Source organism: Pollachius pollachius (assembly GCF_949987615.1).
Source record: "Pollachius pollachius genome assembly, chromosome: 3".
NCBI classification, from domain to species: Eukaryota; Metazoa; Chordata; class Actinopteri; order Gadiformes; family Gadidae; genus Pollachius; species Pollachius pollachius.
Window position 1 is genome coordinate 18,697,046 of NC_136936.1, and position 18,341 is coordinate 18,715,386.

The following is an 18,341-nucleotide window of genomic DNA, read 5'->3' on the forward strand; positions in this document are numbered from 1 at the left end:
AGCCTACTTGATTTGGGAGTGACATCCACATTCTCGTCATATTGTGAGAAAATTTGCATTGTAGGCTATAAAAAAAGACAAACACTGAATCATTCAGTAAAAACCTTTACTGGGACATAATAAGTTGCAAACGTTATAAGCTATCATAATGTAGCAGGTCTCCCCTATCGCTTTGTAAAATCTTGCAGTGGGGGACTGAATCTGTCTTCAATGACAATGTTCTCCCCGAAAGATTGCTTTTCTCATTGTCATCTGAACTTGGATAGCAACAAGCAAACAAAAATACAAAACAAAATCAAATGTGTTACATCAGCATTAAGGTGTGACATTCGTGACTGTTAAGTTAAATCACATTCAGATATAGATAAGCCGTGTAACCTATAAAGCTGCAAATGAATCACTACTAAGGCAGGCCTTCCCTTCTATTGCTGCTATTATCAAGCTTTTGCCTTTTTGGTATATACACATACTGGTGAACCCCTGTTCATACTGGTGAATCCCTGTCCATACTGGTGAACAGGTGTGTAGCGTGCCCGTGTGCGCCTACAGGAGAAGTCAGGGGAAGGGTGTCAGCTTGCATTTTTCATTTGTAAAGCACTAATAAACAAAGCAGTTAGCAGCAAAGTGCAGTGTATGGCTTCCGAGCCAACTTTATAAAAGCTTTGTGGCATCTCCCTTTAATGATGAAGGCAAAGAGAGACAATCAGTGGCATAATCCTCAGGTCCGGCCCAGCCGTTTCAGAAGGTGGACACCAGGCTAGACTGATTGGCCCTGCCTGAGCCAATGAGACGAGGTGGTGAAGTTGGAATAGTAAGAACGAAAACAGCCATCGGTACCGGGAGTGACTCCGGAGTTGCAGGGACACGCTCCGTGATGACATGACCTCACAGCTGTCTTCATCCGTTATCTACATATGTATCTCACACACACACACACACACAAGTGGTCCGGTCTTAAATGAAACGTGTCCTTCAGCTCTCTGCAACGTCGACAGGAGACTCCACGAGAATGTCTACAAAATGGTTTACTCTTTCCACCCCGTCTCTCCACTTCTTCCTTATCTTCTCTCTCACTACAACAAAGCAACTCAACTCTAACATTGTAATTTAGGAAATGAACACTTGGCCTGTACTGATGACTTATACCTAGTATAAATCTTTTTTGGGTTGAAAGCCAATAAAAGGCTAACCAAAACATTCTGATTTGATTCGTTCAGTTATTTTAGGAGTGGGGTGATAATGACAAGAGACAAAATGAAAAAAGTGTGACAGTGAAACATATACTTAAAATAAGTGTGAAATGGCAGGCTGTTAAAGTAATGAGATTGAAACCGAGGAACGGGGAACCTAAAAAGGAACAGCATTTGAAAGAATTTGTTTTAATATATATTATATAATATATACTCAAAAGAGACGCGTCTTCCAAAGTTGAAAGAATACATGGAAAAATTAAAACAAAACAATGATTTTTTTTTTAAAACAAAACAAGGATGTTCATTTTGCAAAGTTCAGAGACATGCCTTGCTCTATACTTGCAATTATGGAATACTATATGCTTATGTTGATAAGAGTGTTTCAAATTTGCTGTCCGGAGCAAACATTCAGGATTACAAAAAAATAAAAAGATTCTTACTAGTGCCCTAGTATCTTCTGGGCAAAATAAGAAATATATCCAAGTACTCAAAAACACAGCATGAGAAAAAAAACATAAACGAGGACCAAAACATTACATGTGGAATCATTCTAAGTGTTCAACCTCTCCGGAAATCAATCAGTCAATTTTTGGCCTCATCACAGCAAAAACAGCAAAGATTGAACCATTTGTCATACTTTAAATATGGGGACATTCAAATGCTTATTTTTTACGAAATAAGACAAATCATTACACTGATATAGGACATGGAACAACGAAAAACAAAACGGGTGTCCGACGACATGATTGAGGTGATATTCCGGCAGATTTAGCTGCTGCCAATGGACCCAGACATGTTCAACAGTGATGGTGAATGGTGGTGAACGGTTCTGTGCGCTCTCAAGAAATTACTGAATGAATGAGGTGACCGGATTTTTAAACTATCAACCTCTTGAGTATTCAATCACCCCATTACTGTGAAACCACTGACTGTACTCTGTAGTGTCCCCACTTTTCAATATTTATCTAACGGATTTGGTGAAAAAAAATAATCTTATCAATAGACATGAATGAATGTTTTGAAAATCAAATGGTTGTTCATACATTCTCTTGCACTTTTATGAACAAACCCACACACACAGTCTTTGACACACTCATTCCCACATGTGCACATGCACAAACACAGTGCAAACACAAGTGATGGCGTCCCTCCTAGAGAGTTACACCACATTCTGTCCAGCTCCTAACTATGGTACTGCCAGTGCCCCTCCCCCCTCCCTCCCTGTAGGAAACAGTCCCACACTTTAGTTGTAACAGCAAGTTCCAGAAAGAGCACTTGTAAAAATAAAAAAAAATAAATAAAAAAAATTGAAGAAATATGGCTTTATATTAATTTAAAACCGTATCAATGGAAAAACAAAAATTATTTCTGTATCTCTAGATTTTCATAATTTTCATTCTACTTAAAAAGAAAAAAATCCTTTCAGGTTTTTACATGTGAATGGAGGGGTGTGTGTGTGTTTGTGTGTGCACATGTGTGTATGCGTGTGTGTGGCATTGTTTCAGCTGGTGACGAGGTGGTGAGATGCAGGCGTAACCTGGTTGTAGTCCCGTGTGGAGGACCCGGTGAGGTGCTCGTTGTAGTGCAGCAGGGGGCCTGCAGACGAGGCCCCACGCAAACTCTGTTGCCCGGAGCAACAGAAGCGGACCACTAAGGGGGTCCGTGCGGAACCCGACGAGGTCGCCCATCCACGGCTGGTGTTTGAGTCTTGATGGCGACCCGTGTCTTGATCTCACACTGATGTACTGGTGTGTGGGGGGGGGGGGGGGGGGGGTTTGTGTGTGTCCGGTGTGTGAATTTAACATGTGCCATTTGTTTTCTCGTTTTACCTCATGCCGATCTCCCCAGCAGTGCGAGTGCGTGTTTTCTGAGGGTGTTGGTCTGGGTGTGTGTTTGTGTGTGTGTGTGGGTGGGTGTTGGGGGATGTGTGTGCCTGCCTTCCGATTCTCAGCTTTACCGGGTCATTCCCGTATGCTGGCAGAGTAGGAGAACTGGGGGAAATGTGTACGCTGGTCAGCGTCCTCCGCGTCCAGGGTATCATCTGTTGTACAGAGAGGGGGGAGGAAGAGAGACACGACGCGTGAAAGGAGAATAGTTAACACTGACATTGAAACGTGCTGATTTCGTGAGTTCAAGTTCTTGAGCCCGGAGCAAAGCCGTGTGGGGGGGACAAACACAAAATGTTTAGAGAATACTCCAAAATTGTACTATACTTTCCAAAATTGACTCACGAAAAATTGACTCATGAAAGACTTTCATGAGCCTTTGCGGAAATACACCAATTAGAAATACCACCGTTGATGTCTCGGTTTTATCACAGACAGGACATTTGGCCCTTGCCACCAAATGCGACCGCACTCAATGAAATATTCCACTTACATTTGTCTGGAGGTGTAACGGTGATGGTTTGAGCGGTGAATTCATCGTCGAAGTAGCGTGTGTCCGTCTCGGAAGTCACTTGGGGTTTGAACGGGGGAATGAGCTGTGGAGAAAGACAACATGGAGATGAACCTGTGTACATTTAGTGGAGCGTCCCAACTTCTCTCAACTAGTCATCCACTACATCTTTCCAGTTGCTTACCTTTTTGTCGACAACATCCTGCCAGTTGATTGTGGTAAAGAACTTGTGGTTCGTGACTTCTTTAGCATCCTCAGCCCCACCTCCAAGCCTGAAACAAATACATACAATCCTTTTGTTGGTTTTTTTAAATGACTAAATGGAGTAGCACCTGAATACTTATGGCGCATTTCCACCGGAAGTTGCAGGTCAGTTCAGTCTGCAAAGGTACGGGTTCACTTTTCCACCGCCAAAAGTGGGCGTGATCCGGACTAAGCCGTACTCGTCTTGCAGTACTCCTCTGTTGGGGCACTGAATGGAGGGACGCCTGAAAGGGTGCCGGCAAGTTCGAGCTACACACACCGGCCGTTGATTGGTCGACAGAATCGTCAATTGCATGCGACAGGGCGATAATAACAAACGGCGAAAGCTTGTTTATTGAAGAAAATGACGCGCAAAAGTTAACGTTGTGTCGCATTCTTTTCTTTCCTTGGATTTAATACCAGGCTACACTGTGTCGGGCTGCTAGGAGGTCCCAATGCTTACATAGCTTCCGCTGCTATCGCCATCCGGCTTATATCCCGCCCTGAGCCACTGCCTCAGCCCATACTGGGCTGAGGCATGCTGGGTCCGAAGTGTAACCGCAGATGAAAAAAACCCATTATAGACCTGAAGTAAGATTTGCCTTTCATGCCTGCGCCTTTCAGATCTCTGAATTCCTCTGGCACTGGCCATCTCATCGTTCCCAAGGTGAGAACCGTTGCCTACAGGGAGGTACCGTTCAGTACCTGCTCCTCTTCTCTGGGATAGTCTGCCTGACGAACTGAGGACGTCAAAATCTGTCCAATAATTTCAAGCAAGATTTAAAAGCTTCCCTTTTCTCTAATCATCTGTTAAAATCCCACTAAAATCTCTCAACCCCCAGACTCCACTTTTAGTTTGTGATGCGGTGTTCCAACCGCACCTCTGCTTGGGGTCCTTCTTCAGCAGGCCTGCCAGCAGGGCCTTGGCCTCGGGGGCCAGGTTCTTGGGGAAGCGGATCTCCTCCATTAGGATGAGCTCAAAGAGGCGCTCGTGGTCCTGGTTGTAGAAGGGCAGCCGACCACACATCATCTCGTACATTACTACGCCCAGGCCCCACCAGTCCACCGCCCGGCCATAGTCGTTGTCCTCCAGGACCTGATGGAGAAGGAGGGGGAAGAGGGGGGGGGGGGGGGGGGGCGGTGATGAGCAGTGTGCCAGACATGGGACGCTCAACTCCTCGGCAAGGTCATGCAGAGTCGCAGCATCACCAATTCATCTCGCATTTCTTCCTCCCATTATAGAACACAATGAATGAATAAAGTTGTTTTTAGTTTTACAATTTGCTTCAATGCAGAATGTGGATTGTGGGAGGAGAAAGACGAGGCGGCAGCCATGACAGCTTCTATCAGGGTAATCGGAAAATAATACTTTTTTAACATGATAAATCTTATAAGTCACCCGCAGTGTTAACTGCAACTTGTGTTTACAATTATTAGTGATGTCAGTTGGTCGATCACAAACTACAGGTTTTTAAGTGATACCTTATTGGACATTGGAAGCAGCTCATTATTGGTTATCGTGTGTTTTCTTTTTTTATAGTGCATTATTAACCCTAGTATTAATCATGAAAGCACAAAGCAACGCCTTGTGACTGCTGTTATGCAGATGGGGATGCCACTATGGTGGCTTTAGAACACCTTCCACTAATCATTGACCACTTAATGGAAAAAGAAAGCTAACTAAGGTTTAGGCAAGAGGAAGAAATAACTGACAGGCAAACAACTCAGTGGAATGTGATGGAATGTCCTTGAGGAACACAACATAATGACAATCCTATTTGCTGTGCAGTGCGGTGCTAACACTATTCTGCAAACTCATCCAATTTAATGGACTTAATTAATAAATCATATTTAGCTCACTTAAGGTCATTATTTCCTGCAATATGTTATTCCTATATGTTCAACATCCTCAAAGCTGTATTAAGAGTTTGACAATGGTACACATTCTGATTTGATTAGCCTATAATCACAGGAAAGGTAATTTGAGGAAATTGAACACAGTTCTGCTACTATTAAGTGTCAATAGAACAGTGTGAATGTATGTTACCTCGGGTGCCAGGTACTCTGGGGTCCCACAGAAGGTTTTCATGGTGGCGCCATCGGTGATGCCTTCTTTACACAGACCAAAGTCTGTGATCTTGATGTGTCCGTCTTTATCCAGCATAAGGTTCTCCAGCTGAGAGAGCAACACGACAACCAGCTTAACATCTCAAGGGTGAACTGGATATGAAGCGTAACACAGTACACACAAGTTTGTCATGGACTAAACACCCCTTTGTGAAAAATGGTCCTCTTTGATTACTTCACTTGTGGAGGTGAATCATCCGAGCTTGTATGAGGCCAGGTTTAGAGAGGAGGCCAGGTATAGAGAGGAGGCCTTACCTTCAGGTCCCGATAAACAACATTGCGTGAGTGTAGGTATTCCAGGGCCGACACAATCTCTGCCCCGTAGAACCGCGCCCGGTCCTCGGTGAAGACGCGGTCCCTTGATAAGTGGAAGAAGAGCTGGTTTTGGAAGGGGGAAAAGGCAAAAGAATGAGCAACCATCCCATCACATAATATATGTTTAAATTAAAGAAAAAAAAGGTTTTCAGGTTGAGTGATATAGAAGGTTTATAAAGAAAAAATAAACAAGATACAAAGAAACAAACAAGACTGACCTCTCCTCCGTTTGCATACTCCATTACAAAACATAGCCGGTCGTGTGTTTGGAAAGCATATTTCAGCGTCTGGGGGAGGGGATGCAAGACCATAAGTGAACCCAAAGTGAACCCATGAACCCAAAGTGAACCCATGAACCCAAAGTGAACTCACTTCATTTTGAAAACAGTGAGCCCTAAGGCCACCGTCCAGCACTATGCTGCCCTACCGTTAGAAATGGATGCTTTGTATTCTGGAGAACTCTGCTCTCTGTAACTGTGTGGGCCACCTCGTCCTAATGGGAGGGAAAACACCGATAACTTCAGTCAAGAAACCCAACGAGGTATGGGGTGAAACATTATCTGTTGTCATCCAAGTGGGTCTCGTGTTAGAAAGGTGTCCACCACTAACTTTGGCGATGATGACTTCTTTGCGCAGGATTTTCATGGCGTAGTACATGCCGGTGGCCTTCTCCTTCACCAGGATGACCTTGCCAAACGTCCCCTTACCCAGCAGCTTGAGGTAATCAAAGTCGCTCATGGTCTGTGGGAAGTGAGAATGAGAACACTTGAGTGTCTAGATCTGGTCCTCAGCCACAACGGCTCTCCTTTAATGTAATATTTGATGTATGCACGATGTCCGCCAATAAAGAAATAATAAAACGATCTCAAACGGAAATCAAACATCATCCCCAAAGTATCATCAAAACGAGCTAAAGAAAGACCTGAAAGAAAACAAATGTTACACTTATGCTTTCCAAACCAAAAACATAGTAAGTAACACAAACACTGACCACTTTGTTGCGTGACTTGGACATGGCCACCTCCATCTCTTCAGTGCCGGTGCTGTCGCTGGGCGAGCCAAACTTGATCTCCATGGGCTCCTCATCCGCGTGCTGGCTCTTCAGGCCGTTGGCCACAGTCTGGATCGACCGCATCCATTCCTCCCTGCGCCAACGCGGTCACAGTTACATGCTGGGTGCTTTCAGAAGACGTGAAATGCATTGCAAATAAGTTGTCCGCAAAGGGTGGAAATTGCATCAAATAAATATATTTGACCAAAGGAAAAGTAAACACATTTTGAGGGATCAGAGTATAATCCACTGTGTCTGTTGGACTAGAGGCCCTTCTGATTGGGTGTTTAGGAGGGCTTATGTGGAAGTCTCCCTCTGAGGGTTCATTTGGGAAATGGGGCTTACACTTAGCTTTAATGCAGGATTTCATCATAACGACAGTTGGCAATGAATACTGATTGGAGTGCATGAGTGGCCGGCCAAACGGGGGCACAAGCTCTGTTCCACAATGATCTAGAAGGAAGTATGGCCCATGGGCATGACCTTCTCCGTTTGACCTTTGCTTTCCACAAGGAGTAGTTGCTCTTTTAAAGATTAACACTTAAATAACAATATTGTGTTTACCATCACGAGTGCCTCGAGATGGCAAACACAATGTTTTACACTTCTAGAAATGTAATTGAGTCACGGTAGTTACCTTTTGTATCCAATTTAGGCAATATCTATATCTCTATAGTAGCATTATTTCTTATAAAGGGGCTTCACAAACTCTTATCTTATCTGTTTACCTCAAAACAAAAGGGTTCTAGTGCAACCAAGTGGCAAGGACCATAGCTCTCTTACGTTAGTGCTCGACAGGTAACAGAAAACAACACATACCTCTCCTCGTTTCTGTCCACGTGAAAGGTGCGTTCAATAACGGTGGTCCACTGCAGACAGCGAATGACAAACGTGTTGGGCCTGGGCCGCTCTGTCTTCATGAGCTGGCATTCTACGAAAGAGCAGAGGCGGCGTTACAAAGTGCTTTACAGAACAAAAGAGTTGAGAACATTGGAAAAGCTAGTTTGAGACCCGGTCTGGCCCAACTGACCCGCGACAGAGAAGTTGTTGAGCGGTGGTAGGTTGTGGTCGCTGGACACCTCCGGCTTCTCCTTGTAGCCAATGAAGGAGCCGTCGCTCTTGAGGATGAAATAGCGAGGGCGCCATGTTTTAATGTATTCACCTGGGGTGGGGGGGGGGGGGGGGGGGGGGGGTTGTATAACAGGTTACTTTAACAGGGTTAAAGTTGCATATACACCATAGTAACGACAATAGATAACTGAGCTAGGACTGCTCTGATCAGCTGAACAGCCTTAATAGAGGCCACGATCAAACTGTTAACCACAAATATCGGTCAACATGATTGGTGGCCGATTGATCGGAGCACCCTTAAATTAAGCAGGGGGCCGGGGCACTTACCTCTTTTGTGGAGCCACCCCTCTCTGACAACACTGATGTCGTTCATGCTGGGGGCGCCTGGGGTCAAGGGTGGGGCTATAGGGGCTGCAGCGGTGGAGAAAATAAGACTTGTCCGATGTATAGATGAGGTTCAGGCAAGAGGCGAGGATTGATTTGATGGCACCTAGAGAAAATAAAACATAAGATTGGTTCATTCAGGTAAGAGGAGTGCAGGTCCTTTCCACGACCAATACAAAAACAATGATAAACTAAATCTTGTTTGCGTCAGAATTTATGGTGCTTGTAATTGAGCTTCAAAACTGAGCTGTCAGTCCATTCAGATTCCTAAATGATGAATGACGGTCCTTAAGGTAGGCACACACCACATATAACATGACCTATTTTAAGACAAATAAGAAAAATGACCACAGCAAATCTATTTTTACTACAGTACAGTTGAACTTGGCAAGCTCTCATTTGATGTCTATCATTCATTAATGATAACAGATTAATATAGGGCCTCTCACGGTAGGCTAGAGATAAGACTTTATACAAACAAGTTTACAGGTTTAATTCCATGATAAAGAACACAAAAAGGACTACAAATTAGCAATGTTTACAGATGAGGATTCTGGTCAATCAGAGACATTTTACACACAATGCAACATTTAACTCATTGCAAATTTTATTCCTCCCGAGTGGCTTATTGGACAGAAGTTCTCAATCGTCTTGTGTACTGCTACACCACAGGACACAGAGCTCCTCCTCACCTGACTGCATGAGGCCGTAAACCAAGGGGCCCTAATAAGGGCTACTGTATGGCTCTGTGACAGGGGCCAAGTTCTGAAGCCTTCTGTTACACAACAGCGCTTTTCAAGTTGTTTTTGCCATGATAAGGTCATACCATTAATACAGCAGCTCTTGTCAAGTCTGTCCACTGACAGCTAGCTATTTATCCTGCATCTACACAACTTCTTGCACTGCATTGTCAAATATGAACTATCCGGGCAGATATAGTTCTACAGCTCCAACCACGTGATGGCCTTTGCCGAAGAACTGCAACTAGAAAGTGAAGTCAAAACAATTACATGAGAAAGCGGGAGGTTTGTTGGCATCGCTTTATTTACAATGATAGCGGTACTATATATATATATATATATATATATATATATATATGGTGAATATGTCTGGGACAAGAATCTACCATTACAGGTATACCACGTTGGCTCAAGTCAGCTGCTTTATTGCAAATATCACATAGCTATTACTGTTTAGATTTCATCTGTCCCTTTACCCGTCATTCAAGAGGCAGAGCATTGGCCATGGTGGCCTGGCCAGCTGTTCAGGATGTTCCCTGGGTCACTAAACGTGGGACGTCTAAACTAAGGCAACAACATCCAGGACCCACTGCTGCGGTCCTTTTAATGAGCCGGGAGACTAATTGGTGAGTCAAGACCATAGTAGTAGTGTGTGCCAGGAGTGGTTATTCAGAACCAAATTAGTAGTGTGTACCAGGAGTGATGAGTCAGTACCATACAAGTAGCCTAAGTAGTGTTTACCAGGAGTGGTTAGTCCGGACCATAGCAGTGTATACCAGGAGTGGGGATCCAGGATCATACTAGCAGTATGTAACAGGAACATTGGGTCGGGACCACGCTAGTAGTGTCTACCAGGAGTGGTAGGTGAGAACCATACTAATGTTAGTGGACACCAGGAGTGGTGAGTCGGGCCCGTACTAGTAGTGTTGTCAGGCCCATAATAGTGATCACCAGGAGTGATGCATCAGGCCCATACCAGTAGCATGTACCAGGAGTGTGGAATCAGGCCCATACTAGTGTCTACCAGGACATTGACCGTGACCGCATCACGACAAAGCAAATGTAGCTCTCAAGCTAAAACAGAAGCTAGCATTTTCCCCCCACACCAGGCAGCTTGCTGATGCTCTGATGTGGTGTATATAGCGCTTTTGTTACTCACCTTTCACCTCCTGGGTAATAAATCCGTGAGCGGCGGAGCTCCTTTAAAAAGCCGCCCGTGTAGAGAGAAAGAGATCCAGCTCTACTCGAAGCCAGTGTGTATTGAACTCTGTCAATGATCACACGGCTTAACGCACTGCTTTCTTCTCCGCACACCGCGGCGGCGTGCTGCTGCTGGTGACGGCGGTGCGGATCAGCGCGTTCGCACGACACAAGTCGGATAAAGCCCCCCGTAGCGCGGAGCACGGATGCGCATTTCACGAGGAGACTAGTGCGGTTTCTAAGATCGCTGGAGCAAAAAACGCACCATGTTCAGTTGATGCTGTTATTGTTATGCGGCGGGTCGCCTCCTTATCGTGTAGGCCCTCGGTCTTAAGAGCCAGACTGACTATACCAGCCCCGCATACTCACACAAACAGGACGTGACGTGCGCGGCTGGCAAGCTACCACGTCCTGTTTGTGGGGCTCCCCGATGCCCTGTCCCACGCACTGCCCGTGGATGAAGTACAATGAATTAAGGCGTTCTTTTAAAAAAAAGTTTATACGTTTTATTATACACTGTAAAACCTCTCTTAAAATGGTCTTGTTTTGGAGCGTGAATGGATCATCATTAATGATTCATTCATCTTTGCGGCACTGGGACTTCCACCCTGGTGTTGAAGGGCATCCTTGGTGTTGACTGCGTGTTGTTGCGTCACACTTTATGTTGTCGTTCTAACTTTCTCTGCAGGTAGCGAGCGCGGGCATCTCCGACTGATGTCTCGTCGTTTCGCTTCTCCAGTTTCTTTGCCGTGTCTTCATCCAATCCCTCTAAAAAAATAAAAAAAAAAACATGGAGAATCTGCATTATAAATATATGGAGCTTATTATTATGTTGCATAACCCAAGCAATCATAACACCCATCCATCTAAACTACATGACAACACAACACACAAATCCCACAATCATTACCAATATACCTTTTTGTCTCTTTGCCTCCTTCGATTCCAATTTGGCCAGCTCCTCCTCATTGACCTCTTCCCTTGCTATGTTGCTCAGCTCATAGGCATCCACCTCATGAAGCTTAGGCAGCAGGTCCTTCACCCACTCGTAGCGGATCGGACACACTGTCCTGAGGTACACCCGGGAGGTGACCATCATGTCATGAAAGATGACCCAGTCCAGCTCTGCCTCCTGGTCAAATAACTGTGGGGGTGGGAATATATGGAAAAGCTCATTATGGAAACGATGCAGTCTTCTTGTATAACAATAATACTCCAGAGACTGTTTATTGACAAATATGTCAATAAAACATTTACCGAAGATGACGGATGAACATGAACTGCGGTTCCATGACCATCCATTGTAGAAAATATCTTTCCAATAGACCTAGGTGTTGTAGAGGGAAATGAACTGTAAAACCATGGCAAAACACAAGCAGGTGTTTTGAAGAAGAAACAAACTCAGTGATACGTCATGATGGTACCTCCTAGCAACATTGGTGAAGTATCCAGTGCAGAGGCATCTTCTGAACAGTTCACTTTTGTTGCCAGTAAACGTTTCCACAGGGAAATCTTTCTTCTGGAAGGCAAGATCACCAGTATTATCAAAGCACGGCCAACCACCAATCTGGCATTAAGAAACTGACAGCATACAACGCAAAATACTAAATAATCCATTGAGATGGGTGGACTTTAGTTACTGTAAAAGCCTCTCAAACTTTATTTCAGAGCTCTGATTTTAATTAAAGGTCATCTAGCTACCTGTTGTAGCCGGAGAAGAATTTCCCGCAGCTGAGTCTCTATGCTGAAAGCTGACTTTAGCGCCCTCCAGTGGATCCAGTTTTCTTTACACCATGCTGACGGAGAATCGCTGTGATATGCAGCACAAAAAACATGAAGTAAAAAATCGAATGGATAACCTATATACTTTCCAGATGTTTCATATAATAACTTTACCTGGCTTTACACCACTGAAACACACTCAGTAGGGTGGCAAAGTCATTCATACCGCCCGACTGGGCAGCCAGATTTCTTTGCTTCTTATCTGCTTCCTTTTGCTTCTCTGGATGCCCTGGATAATGGTACAACAGCTACTATTAATATACTGATGATAGTATTTTATAACACACCTCACCAATGTTGGCACAACTCAAATACATATTTTGACACAAAACATGCCTAAATCAAAATAAAACATTTACATGATATTTGGCCCAAAGTCTACACTTGAGGAAGGGCCCGATGCTGAACAAACAGCTGATGAAGTGGTTGGGCTGCTAGGTCAGTCGAGTGAAACAGGCAAAGCTCTTCCAAAGACACCCGAGTGGCTGCCATTGGTCAGGTGCATCCCGTCAACCTCCTTCCTCCATTCACATTGGGTTCAGCTGTTTCCAGCAGACCCGCAAAAGGCCCTCAATTGCCATTTATTACATATATTCCACGTGAAATTTTGAAGCGTGTACTTAATCCGAGAGGAACTGAGCATGTCGGTCCTACTTTCATTGTTTGAGGACGTGTTGGAGGCCAGGTTCCTATTCACCACATTTGGTGCATGAGGTACTAGCTCTCCTGGACCCCTGCATGTGAGACGTGGTGCATGTGGATGGTGAAACAGTGTTGCAGTAGAGGACTTCCTCACTATATTTCTCTACCCAAAAATAGCAGGTCTACTTCCTGCTTTTTCGCTGAAAACTTTCCCCTAGCTAAAAGAAAAACCTGGGAGAGCCTAAAAAGTGTTAGATAGCTAGCATTACCAGGGTGTACAAAACATGAAATGTTCATTCTTATAGGACAGACAATGAGCAGCCGCAGAGACACACCTTGTATAGAATGCCAAAATAAAAAATGAAAATATTTCAACCTCTTAAATCAAGTGAAGGGATTTGAACAAAATTTCAAAAGTCTAAATGGAGTAAACAATGTAAACATGCACACCATTTAAGAAAATGTAAATGGTTGGAAACAAATAAAGTGACAGCTGTGTGTGTGTGTGTGTGTGTGTGTGTGTGTGTGTGTGTGTGTGTGTGTGTGTGTGTGTGTGTGTGTGTGTGTGTGTGTTTAAGAGGATAGCGAGCGGTGCGTAATTAAAAGAGGCCCAATAGAGCGGGAAAAACCGCCCAATCTGGCAACACTGCCTTAACGTCCTCCAAAAGTAGCCCAATCCGACGTGAAAAACTGGCGAATCAAATTTGAATGGAGTCTCTAGGTGAAAAGTTGAGGAGGTAGGTCCCAAAATTTGTAGAGAATAATAAAGAGGAAAGAAAGAATAAAACTTATGAAGAACAATAGGTGAGCGCTGCATGCAGCACTCACCTAATTAGAACCTGGGCACTAGAGTTTTCGTGCTGCTGTACCTGGTCTGATGTAGATGTTCTCCACCGAAAGCACGGCGGCCAAGGGAAGGAGAATGTCTTCACATCCATAGGATGCAGCCTTCAGCAGAGCCCTGGTTAGGCCCGGATGCAGGGGGAACTCCATTATCAGTCTACCCAGCTGGGTCACCTGGCCTCTCCTAGTACCAGGACAGATGTCGTCCAGATAAAGCAAGGGTAGGCATTTTATTTTTAAATGCATTTTTTAATAAACTGTCCTGAGGAAAACAAATCAGGTATCTGCGGCTGTCACAGGCCTTTTATAAACCTGTCGCATCATTTCATGAATGAAAATTAAAGGATTCGATGGCCAACCTGTCTACCAACCCACCTGTCCTGCTACCTGCACGCACTCTGTGAACTAATTGCCCATGACCGGAGTCATCCTCAAGACTTAACAAACAAATATTCCCTATTATGAGGCTAGTGAGCTAGTCACGTGTTTTGGGTGATTGGTATAGGAGCAAGGCCTGCATGGAGTGTTCGGATTTTATTGATTAGATTCTTGTTGGTTTCTCTCAAGTTGTCTACACCAGCTTCAACCCTCAATTTCTCACTGAATCGGTCATGATGCAGATAGATGAGCATAGGCGTAGAAAAGAAATGTGTTCAGGCGGTCAGCTACTAACCTGTCAATAGCATCAAACTGGTAGAGCTGCTTCAGGGCTTCCAACAACAACCGCTCTTCTGGATGGTCCAGGTAAGGGAACCTTAAACAAAATAAAATAAAACAAACCAAACAGTGTTGCCCAATCAAGCAACAGCTTTGGCTATTCGAGTAAAGCTGGTATGTACAATATATGAACTAGTGATTCAAATCCTTCAAGGGAGATTGTTGGATGATTATTCAGACCTGATGACGTCGTGAACCCCGAGGCACTTCAGCGTGAGGACGACGCTGGTGAGGCTCGCCCTCTGGATCTCTGGCACCGTGTAGTCAAGCATGCACTTCTCCCAGAATTCATTGCTGTAGATGCGGAAGCACTTCCCAGCCGAAGTTCTTCCAGCGCGGCCTGCTCTCTGTTGGGCCTCACTCCTGTTGACGAGAGCGAAGGCCAAGCCCAGACCTAATAAGTAACGCCAGTTAACAAAGTTATCAACGTTTACATCATGAGTCATAGCAACGGGGGGGGATCGGCACAAGACACGTACTTGGAAATAGGCACCACCTCCAGTATGTCCATGCCTACCCTCGAGTTATGGTTGAGCTGTTTCACAAACCCACTGTCGACAATGTACCTATTAGTAAAAAAAAACAACAAAAAAACATAATAATTTATCACACTTTGCTTTTGGTTTCAACTTGAACATGTGTATTCATTGAGAGATCTATTCATTTTGATTAGTATTTCGGCAGCAATCAACAACAAACCACCAGTCAGTCTTACTTTATTCCATTGATGGTTAGAGATGTTGCTGCGATGTTGGTGGCCACAACACACTTCCTTATTCCAGAAGGGGGCGCTTGAAAGATCTGCCTTTGTTGATCTTTGAGTCAAGCATTCGGGGGGTTACAATGGACGTTTCTATTAAACTTGTTTACATTATTGAAATCACACTATGATGCACACATTTAACATAGCCATTGCTGGCAATCATTTTATTTACTCTTATCTGACCAAGACAAGAAGGTGGCAGCACCTTAATCAGCATATTGCCTTGAAGAGGTGAATCCATGTACTCGTCCACATTCTGATCAGGTGCTGTACACATTGGACAAAACTACAGGATCCAATAATGCTTTTAGACTAGTTTGTGTGTAAAATTTGGTTCTGAAAGATTGTATTTCTGGATTGCGATACATGATCGTCTGTCGGTTATGTTTTTTATATTCAAGTCAAATATAAAATTCCACATCCATAAAGGACATCCATCCGTACCAAATGCTTGTGGACTGGGGTACACACAATGTGTATGGTCTTCTTCAGGTAACAATTAATAAAGTCAAATAAACATCCAAAGATTAACCTTTCATTAAAGACGTGAAATCTCATTACCTGCTCATCCATGGACAAAACTAATTCAAAACATGAACAAGAACATGCATAAGAGAGAATATAGGATCCAAGAATGAAGTGATTGTTATGTTCATACCAGTGGGCATGGATCCATATAGAGGCAGGATCAGAAGTCCCTCCACTGTTTGGTCCTGAACATCATAACGGTAGTCTATACTTTCTGCCTTCTCATACAACATGTCGCAGGCCTTTTCAATTTCGGATTGACCTGTCAAACATTAAAAAATAAAAGTTGAGGATTTCCTTCTATTTGTTGGATTGAAAACGAACATTGAGTTTAGTCTTTACCCGTCAAGAAAACCAGAATGTCCCCTGCCACCTCACTGACGTGCACATCGAGGGCTACTCTCACCACCTGTCAAACAGAAGGGCAGAACATATTATATCAAGAAATAAGAGCACAATATAACAATGAAATATTTAAACCAAGCAAGTCTACAATAACAACCAACCTCGTTCACGTATCTGGAGCTGTCGACTTCTTTGGGGCCTATGGCATTACCAAACCGGCTGGTCACAGGGAAGGTCCTTCCAGGGATGGTGAACACGGGGCAGTGGCCGAGGAAGGTGGAGAGCTTATCCGTCTCCAACGTGGCAGACATCACCACAACACGCAGCCCGACTGACCCGTCTTTGGAGCCTTTATCAGCCTGAAGGAGGGCTTTCTTTAACAAACCTAAAAGAATGTCCTAGGAAAGAAATGGCAGAGGTTAATTTATATATTTTTAAAAAATAATTATCAATGAATTGGTACTTGGTCACTATTACTTTCGCTATTTACCAATTGCTATTTAAGTATGCTTCTTGTTTCTTTCAGTCAAGAAAAGTAAGTTAGAATATAAGTTTACTACTAAAATAATAGAATATTAAGAATGGAATACACTGCTTACACAAAACCACTCACGGTGTTGAGACTCCGCTCGTGGGCCTCGTCCAAAATCACAACACTGTATTGGGAAAGGCCAGGATCTGCCAGGATCTCTCTTAACAAGCAGCCGTCTGTCATGTACTTCACCACCGTAGCCTGGTTCCAACACAAATTCCTTCATGATTTCACACATTTCGAATCCATTTCGAATCCAACGCCCCCCATGGCTCCCTGCTTCGGTCTCTCACCTGGGATGTGCAGTCATCAAAGCGCACTTGATAGCCCACTTCTTTGCCCAAGGTGAAGTGCATCTCTTGAGAGACCCTCTGAGCGACTGTGATAGCCGCCACCCGCCGCGGCTGGGTGATCCCTATTATACCCCCCTTCCATAGACCTTGAAGTAAGAGTCATGTCAACGTCGGAGAACACGTTGTAGCTTTATACACCCCCCTTATTTGAACAGATTAGTATTTGATACACTTCGGAATCGATTTCACGTACCTGCTTCATACAAATACTGAGGAAGTTGTGTGGTTTTCCCGCTGCCGGTTTCACCAGTCACAACAAGGAACACGTTGTCCTTCACCAGCTTTGTAAGTGTGGCTTTGTGTTGAAGGATGGGCAGGCACTGCGCTTCATCACAACGTTTACCTTCACGCTTACTTCCACGCTTACTTTCATGCTTATTTGGCTTTGACATGATGCGAAAATGTATGAAAGGTTTATTTTTTTCTATTTTGGTCAAAATAAAAGTAACGAATAATATAGAATTATCTCGCTTATCATGCAATGGTAAACATTAAGGCATTACTTTAACTTGGCTCTAAAATGTAGCCTACCTTGGTTTTCGTTTCGAAAATGCGTACTGGAAAAATAACTTCCGCAAAACATTTGACATCGCGCTGGTATTGGCTGAAACATGAACACATGACTAAACTTAGTTTCCGTCGGCAGCCTTCCATGTTTATTGGTCAGGTGAACAGTTGTAAACCTCCTTTAATAGGTCCATGTTGTACGCACAGCAGGTCATTTATTTAGAAGGATAAGGGGTCCAGCCGAGACTATATCAGGCAGGATCCTCTGTCTTCTTGCCTGTCTTGTTTGTAGTACTCTTTCTGGAGTAGATGGAACAGCAAATGTATTGTGTACAATGCATTATTACAACCTCTACAAAGTAGCTTAAATAAAAAATGAATGAATTTAAAGCAAAACATATAAACACTCACTATTGTCACATTGCGTGCAATCTTTCCCTTTGCATATCTCTATATTGCAGTGGAAATACACCTGTAGGAACATTTTGTTTTTTTAGTTGACTTGAATGCTTAAATGTATATTGTGAACATTTTAATAGATCTTTCCTTATGGTCACATACCAGTCTTTTCCACCCTGGGGGCAGATTCACAAACGAGAAGAGCTTGG

The 18,341-nt window shown here is 43.9% G+C and overlaps 2 protein-coding genes across 3 annotated transcripts; both read right to left on the reverse strand.

Annotated features, from left to right (window-relative positions):
* Positions 1 to 340: 340 nt before the first annotated feature.
* akt2 (v-akt murine thymoma viral oncogene homolog 2) lies at positions 341 to 11,054 on the reverse strand. The gene is made up of 14 exons (XM_079731559.1): positions 10,681 to 11,054; positions 8,725 to 8,887; positions 8,357 to 8,488; positions 8,146 to 8,257; positions 7,267 to 7,420; positions 6,885 to 7,016; positions 6,703 to 6,768; positions 6,494 to 6,562; positions 6,216 to 6,338; positions 5,881 to 6,009; positions 4,715 to 4,929; positions 3,775 to 3,862; positions 3,573 to 3,675; positions 341 to 3,234 (listed from the first exon to the last, which is right to left on the reverse strand). The coding sequence occupies exons 2-14, from the start codon at positions 8,768 to 8,770 to the stop codon at positions 3,155 to 3,157; spliced, it is 1,449 nt and encodes a 482-aa protein (XP_079587685.1). The 5' UTR covers positions 8,771 to 8,887; positions 10,681 to 11,054; the 3' UTR covers positions 341 to 3,154.
* Positions 11,055 to 11,230: 176 nt separating this feature from the next.
* On the reverse strand, positions 11,231 to 17,774 carry dhx40 (DEAH (Asp-Glu-Ala-His) box polypeptide 40). 2 transcript variants are annotated; one of them, XM_079733983.1, is made up of 17 exons: positions 17,420 to 17,774; positions 17,167 to 17,312; positions 16,955 to 17,074; positions 16,503 to 16,739; positions 16,339 to 16,405; positions 16,127 to 16,258; positions 15,421 to 15,520; positions 15,185 to 15,271; positions 14,886 to 15,068; positions 14,662 to 14,742; positions 14,015 to 14,172; positions 12,618 to 12,732; positions 12,423 to 12,531; positions 12,146 to 12,240; positions 11,979 to 12,048; positions 11,640 to 11,865; positions 11,231 to 11,489 (listed from the first exon to the last, which is right to left on the reverse strand). In XM_079733983.1, exons 1-17 carry the CDS (start codon positions 17,616 to 17,618, stop codon positions 11,374 to 11,376), a joined length of 2,241 nt encoding a protein of 746 aa, XP_079590109.1. In that variant the 5' UTR covers positions 17,619 to 17,774; the 3' UTR covers positions 11,231 to 11,373. The 2 variants fall into 2 exon arrangements, with proteins under 2 accessions (XP_079590109.1, XP_079590110.1); XM_079733984.1 differs by having other exon boundaries at positions 11,338 to 11,520.
* Positions 17,775 to 18,341: the final 567 nt, after the last annotated feature.